This window comes from Montipora foliosa, chromosome 10, assembly GCF_036669935.1.
Source record: "Montipora foliosa isolate CH-2021 chromosome 10, ASM3666993v2, whole genome shotgun sequence".
Classification (NCBI taxonomy): domain Eukaryota; kingdom Metazoa; phylum Cnidaria; class Anthozoa; order Scleractinia; family Acroporidae; genus Montipora; species Montipora foliosa.
The window spans coordinates 30,111,234-30,118,733 of NC_090878.1; the positions used below are offsets into that span (position 1 = coordinate 30,111,234).

At 40.9% G+C, this 7,500-nt stretch overlaps 1 protein-coding gene and 1 pseudogene across 1 annotated transcript in view; both read right to left on the reverse strand.

Moving 5' to 3' along the window:
* LOC137973447 (galanin receptor 2a-like) overlaps positions 1-248 on the reverse strand; it is a 1,980-nt gene extending 1,732 nt beyond the window's left edge. Inside the window, exon 1 of the mRNA XM_068820272.1 lies at positions 1-248. This exon is cut by the window's left edge and continues 1,732 nt beyond it. Coding sequence (XP_068676373.1) covers positions 1-64 — 64 coding nt within the window. The 5' untranslated portion in view covers positions 65-248.
* A 5,250-nt stretch (positions 249-5,498) lies between these two features.
* LOC137973062 (E3 ubiquitin-protein ligase TRIM71-like) overlaps positions 5,499-7,500 on the reverse strand; it is a 3,734-nt pseudogene continuing 1,732 nt past the window's right edge.

Genomic DNA, 7,500 nt, shown 5'->3' on the forward strand with positions numbered 1-7,500 from the left:
TCCACATGTAGAAAACAGGTTCAGAGAGACATTGTGCAGACGTGGTTGTGTTGGAAAAATTCATGATGGCTTTGTTATTCAGTTTCCGGCGACATTGAAAGCTCACAAAAGTCGAGGAACTTTCCCTTCCTGGCTTCAGTTCTTTTATTTTCCACCAACACGGAGTTTTTCACTTCGCTTATCGAAGGGTACGTATGAGTCCAAATCCATGTATTTAGTGGTTTATGGGAGCTGTAACGAAAGGAAGATATCATGCAGTCTGGGGCGCTGGGTTGGCGCAAAGGGAATCATTAACAACAGAGAAGAAGGATGGAAATTGGTTATTTCAGTTATCAATCTATTTCATTATGTTAACAGTTACTGCCAGCTGCCCAAAAGTGCTTTCATTCATGACATATCCCGCTGTTTTCTTTTGTCTTAACAATTTCGCAATTATCTTCTGTGATCTCTTTTCTTGTTATTTTTCTCATTGGCATGCACGTACACCCAACTGGAAATTTTGAGCATTTGCAAAATCAAGTTGGTTTCAACGTTTGTCATAGTTTTCAAACAATTTTTAAAATATTGGAAATGGAATTGATGCGGATTCTCGGTTTAATCAGTGAAAGCTGTGGTTGTTTACCATTTAAAAGAAAAATTTCGGAAATTCCGGTTCGTTTGTAAATGGAACACGACTTTTTGGTTCGTTCCACTGGATAATTTCCGGAAGCACAGGGACGTCTGAAATGGTAGTCCTGTTTTACCGTTGGAAACTTTCCGGTCAGAGTGTTACGTGTTCCATTTTCAAGTCTTCAAAGTTCTTACCAGTCTCACCATATTCACGGCCATATTTTTCATTTGGGCGCAGAAAATCGCAATCGCCTAGCCGCGAACGGACTTGAGTTAAATGGAACCGGTTTTTCACCGGATGAAAATTTCCACCAGAATTTCCGGAACTTTTTGGTACATGTAAATGGTAAACAACCTGTGTTTCTGCCCGTTATGTTTTTCCTCATCGAACCGTGACGTTGAACTCAGAAAGGTGGAAGTCGAAGCAGATAAGTGAGGACAGACTCGGCAAATGTTTAATTTGAAGTGACAATTTCGCTGGCGTTGCTATTGTCGCTGTCAGTCCCGACGTCTTAACGGCAGTTAATGCAAAGAAGTATGAGCGTAAAAATTGAAGGTTTATCTCCACAGGAAACAACTGATAAGGTTTTGCTCTTGATCGTGACAGCACCACTGACAGGAAGGTCCTTCTAAGCAGCCTTCACTTAAATGGTCACTCAAACACTCTGAAGTTAAAACCACCTTGTACAGCAAAATAAACAGCACCAAAGGACAGCATGCACTTCTCAGAAACCTCTATTTAATGGTCACACTTGAGAGACTCAAGACTAAAAAGTATTAACGAAACCAGCATAATAAAGGACAGCTTAGTAGCTTTCATTTGAATGGTCACACATTAGGATTTCAGCCACAGATTCAAAAGTTAGAACCATCTCGTACAGCAAAATGCAAGACAACACCATAGAAAAGGGCAGCTCAGTACTTTTTATTTGAATGGTCACACTTCAGGATTAGTCATCCACGGACTCAAAAGTAATGCAATGGCCACCTTGTACAGCAAAATAAACGTACAGCACCACAGAAAAAAAAAGCAGCTCAGTAGTTTTCATTTGAATGGCTACACTTTAGGATTTGATATCACAGACTCAAAAGTAAGAGCCACCTTGAACCACAGGAAAAGGAAAATCGAAGACGTACTGTCATTTGCAATTAACATTGACGCGGTAAAAACATCGTTTATGTTAATATGAGACATTTCAAACTGCCGTCGTTTTCATCTAAGCGTGGACACATGACTGGAAAACATGCTCTAACTGGCTGCAAACGTGACAAGTTTTGTCTTCAATCATTCAAAGTTTGAGAGATGTTCATGCAAGTTTTCCTAGAATGGCGGCAAGACCATAGGCGTACGGGCACGATCCGACCTGGGGGGGCGGTGTCCTTTTTGCTCGAATAAAATTACACAGTGCCCGAATGCTTGATTGTTGAAATCCGTTTTTTACTCCTTCAAAATGTACGAAAGAAACATTCGTTTACAATCCTTAAAAGTCATAAAACTGTACGTATTGGAAACATAGAGTTTTTAGAACCTCACATAATCTATGTAGGTCTACTCGATCTAGTAACTAATAAAAACTTAGAATCTCACATACTCTGTATTAGTCTACTCCATCTAGTATTTAAACTAGCAAAAAAGCTTATTAAAAAAAGTAGCTATTTCTTCCATGGCGTTGTCCAAAAGTGTCAATTATTTTGTCAATACCGTTTGCTATGACTCTATTGCCATAGGCGCGTTCAATGCAAATGATGGCGAGGCTATTCAATCTACTCTGCCCCATCGTGCTGCGAAGATATGTCTTAAGTCTCCGAAGTCCGCTGAACATGATGTTGCTGGAATTACGGCCAGAATAGACGCAACCTTCGAGAATTCTGGGATCATTTCAAACAGGTGGTTTGCGATTAACAGATCAGCAGCCGAGCAATTCAAATGTTTTAAGATCAACCGCAAGGACTTATTTCAAAACAAGGACTTTAATATCTTTTAAGTTACACAAGTAATATTTTTATACTTTCACAAGTGCCTTATTTTTTGCCTTATTTATATATTATTTAATTTCATCTTTTATCGTTTCTTTATTGCCCAAATTTTGAGCGTTTTGCCCCGAAAATTTCCGAGACTGGGGGGGCTGCTGTGCCCCCCCCCCCTTCCCCACCCGCCCCCCGGCTCGTACGCCTTTGGGCAAGACTGGACATCGAAGACTTTTTCTATGAAATTGACCATTTAAGCAATAGAGGACGTTTTCCGTGTTCCCATACAAGGGGCAGTTGGGAGAATTCGAGACAGTTATGCAAACCCGAGACGCAGTCGCGCGAGGGTTTTTATGTTGAGAATTCTACCAATTCCCCCGAGTGTTTAAATGAGGCTATGGAAACATGGAAAAAAATCCTCTATTGCTTTGATAAAATATTTCTCAAAGATAATTGGACAAATGAAGGAAAATGCTGTTTTTTTTACTTCTTGATTGAAACAGATTTTCTTGATACACGCTCATATTTTCTACCAGCCAATCATAACGCGCGTCAGACAACACATAACCAATCAAAATTTGTGTGATGTCACAGCCGTGTTCCATACTCATCTAAACACAGCTATTGACCATTAAGAGTGCGCGTACTATCGAAACTATTTTATAAAATCTGATAGAGTATGCTTAAAATAGCTTCGAACAATTTCAATTGTTTGCTTAACGGCTGCCAAAGTCAAACTTCAAAGAACATGTTTTCCGTCATTTGTCCACGCTCAGATGAAAACGGCGCTACATGGTGTTGATGTGTAGCATTCAAAGCACTATTGTGTGCGCTCATACAGCAAGATGTTTTCCACATCAGCTGTAAAGTTGACTATTCTTGACAACCTACTTATCAAGTAAAATAAATGTATTGGTTTCACCATTTGCTTCTTTTGTAGCGATATATCGAAAAATATGTGTATGGACCAATGCTGAATAAACGTTGTATTACCCTACCTGCGGTGAACTGTCGTTCTTTTGCCTCATAAGTGATATTTTGAGCGATTTTGAAGATTTCGAGTTTTTAAACAATAACCAATCAACAATAACGGCGTCCAATCAGAAAGAGGCAATCAGCAGGACAGTTTAATTGAGGTTGACACAGATGAATCTTGTTACGCATTTCAACCACTCGAAAGGTATGGGATTTTGATTTTCTTTAAGGGCTCGCTCCGGGCCGTTTGGATGAATTTTCGAGCGAAAAGTACTAGAAGAAGCGTGAATCTTTCGGCGATTCTCCTGCGAAGGTTGAAAGCGAAGACAAATCGCAATGCGATTTTCTGGGGAAAAATCACCTTGGCGCTGAAGCCGTTCCGTTGCGATTTCGTGGAAGTCAGATGAGTAAAAAACAGATATAAAGCGATTTTCTCGTGAATTTTATTGTAACCTTGGATGGCTTTACAAACAAGGAACCATATATCTTAATGTCATCATGTGTCAGTGACTCTTTCTTCAATATCAACCCGATATCCCTTATAAAAAGACGTTTTTCGTGAAATCATTGCACTCTGGATGTCTGTAACCGTATCTTGACAATATTTCTTTGAAAAAAACCCGAATTTTGTTGAGTTCTATGGATCCCTATGCAATTCTTTCTGCCGCAAAAATTACGGGCCACAGCTTCCAAACCTAAGGTCATTTCCCGGTACGCATACATCAGAGCAAGGGAAGACAGCCGTTCCGTTTCTCTGGTGGCATGCAGGTAGGTTTTTACCCTGTGCATCGAACTGATGGAGCGCTCCGGAGTGGTCATTGAAACCGAAATTGCGAGGAGAATGGTGAGTACTAATTATAATCCTATTCGGTTCTCGTACCCAGATCTCTTGGACAGAAGGCTCGCCACAAAAGATCTGGGTACGAGATTATGGTGAGTACCGCATTTGCGTTTTGGTAGAGGACTGGATTTGCGCTCTCAAAGGTCTTCTGTTAGGATCGATCGCTGGGCTCTTACCAGGAGAATGCTTCCACTTCGTTTTCCATCTAAGGATCTCAGTATCATCATGATATTCTCTCTTCTCAGATAGATCGGTTTTGTACGTGCCACATACCATATCCCAAACTTCCCGCTTGTAAATGCATGCATGTGGCTCTTTGGGGACAAGATATTGTCGTAAGAATCGCTCCTTGTATGATCGTAGCCTGTCTTGCGTTTCTCGTACAAGATGATCGTCAAAGGGGAAAAATACATGGCTCTTCCCCAGTAGGATTAAGGAGTTGGGGGCTCGGACAATTGCCCAATGTTGTTCCCTTCCTGTGCCGGGTTCTTGGCCTCCTTGGCTCAATAACGAATTCGGCTGCCATCTGCTTCCACCGCTCGTATACCTCTGTCCAAACTAAGGGATCGGCTCTCTCAGTTTTTATGATATTTTATGACCGCACGCACGCACTCACTCACTCACTCACTCACTAACAGCACTTCCGAAGGCTCTAGAGAGAAATTTACACACAAAGAAGTCAAATTCGACTACCAATTGGAAGACTATCTCAAAACTATCAGAAACCCAGCACATAGAATAAGTATGACAAAATTGCGTCTGGCCCGGGTTCATAGCTTTCGAATACAGACTGGGAAATACGAAAATAGAGGTGTACCAATTGTATTACAAGTAATTGTATGATCTTTTAGTTAATTAGTTTATCTAGTAGATATCATCACCTTTATTGTAACGAGACCGATACCTCCCTTTGGAGAGTAAGGCGCAATAAAGATTTACTGTTACTGTTACTGTTACTCACTCACTCACTCACTCACTCACTCACTCACTCAATCACTCACTCACTCACTCAGAGGGTGTTTACATGATACCGGGCAGCTTTCGCACCAGCGCGAGTTCACTCCGGTTTCCTCTCTTAGCTCTGTTTATCACCGAAAAATGTCATGCTAGGGCGACTCACAATGGCGCGAGTTCACCCCAGTTGCTGCACCGGAGCGATATTTCGTTCCGTCGCGAAATCTCGCAACGGAATCATGTAAACAAGGAACGACGACTCGTTCCGGCCTCCCAGTGGGCTCGAACGGGTAGCACATCCGTACTTTTCCTGATAGACGCGATATTTGCAATTTAGATTCACGCCTGTATTTTATCGGCACGTGGTGTAACTTCATTTAAACACGATACGAATTCACCTCGTCATCATGTAAACGCGGGACGAAATCAAGAAGTCACCCCGATGTGAAACTCGCGCCTGTGCGAGTTTTCTAATGTAAACACCCCCTGACTCACTCACTCACTCAGACAGCCCCGATGACAATATGGTAGTGCACTTATCACTTACACTAAGTGCACTACCTCAAAAATCAACCGCAAAATCCACGGGGAATCTGGAACGAGTGCTTTAATTGGCCAGACATAGCAAATGTCCTTGTGCTTACGCTGCGTTTCGTTTTCACACGACGCAAGCGAACACAAGCATAACCGCAAGCACAAGGGAAAGGAAATATTTTGATCCTTGTGTTTGTGCTTATGCTTGTCTCAACCTCGTTTTCACGGTGAAATAAGCGCTCTTATGCTTGCACTTGCGTCCCTAGTGAAAACCAGGCTTAAGTCTTGTACAGCGTAGGATAAGAGAAGATCGTGATCAGTCAAAATGGATTAAAGAGTATTAATGAAAATCAAGTAGACTTCTGCACGACTGATAAGCCATGTTAAAATGAAAACACTTTCTATGTCAATTCAAATTTTTCTTTTTTAAATCTAATCTCAACAGAAAAGTGCTTGTCCTTAATTGGAGAAAGGTGTAACTAGCTTAACACATCACTGCACAACCTTGTTCCCAGGGCTTTTCCCTCGCTCGGAACGAGGTTGATTACTACCTACAATACCTACCTTAAAAAACACTGAGAACAAATTGTAAGCAAACACTTAATTCACAGAAAAGATGGCAAAACAAAATACTTCCAAATTTATCCATTTGAAACTAACAATTTTTTGTTTCCAGCGGACTTTTCCCCGTTTTTCTGTTGCTTTCCGACAGGGTAGTTGCAGATTCTAGTACGTAGCTCTTTTCATTGGAAAGGTATAAGGGAACCATCGTTTTCTTTACATTTCGTTTAATTGACATACGAGTTTGCACAGATGGCATCAATCATGCTATTTAAAAATTGACTTCAAATGGTAAACGAACTTGTTAAACTTTACTTAAATCTTCGATTTTAAGCCTTTTAGCTTTGATAACGAGCCAGTTATTAGCCATCAAAAACTGATAAATTCTTGCGTGGTAAAGGCGCTACTAATCCCATAATATTCTTTCTAAAAACTCGAATTTTCAAAGCATCATTGCCAGAGCTTATTAGAGCTTATGCAATGTACTTTCAAAATTCATTAGTTTATTCTAGGCTGACTGATTAGAAAAGGTTCACCTTATGCTAATACGGCAAAAATATATCATATCTTAATGGAGAACAGAAATGGGTCTGTTGACTATGCTGGCTACTATGAGATTGCCACCACTGTTTATAGCAACATAAGAAGGAGGACGGTTTTCGAAATACTGTCCATCAATTTTACTCAAAAAATTGCCATCCAGGGCGAAGAGTTGCAGCCTATGGTTTTCTGCATCACACACAATCAGTCGGTTGTACTTGTCAATAACAAGTCCATGAGGACAATGAAACTGACTATCATTGGACCCCTTACAGCCAATGTCATGTAAATACACTCCTGTTTTGTCAAATACCTTGACACAATGAGCAAATAAATAAGAAACAAAGAATTTGTTCTGGTGATAAATAGCGCAGCATGGGGATTCATCACATTCTGGGGCACTGAAGGATTGGAGCAAGTCATTCCCGTCAGGGGAGAGGACCTTGATTGTCTTGTCCCCATGGTCACTTATGATTATACGACCATCACTCGCAATGGAAAGGCGAAGTGGTTCAAGG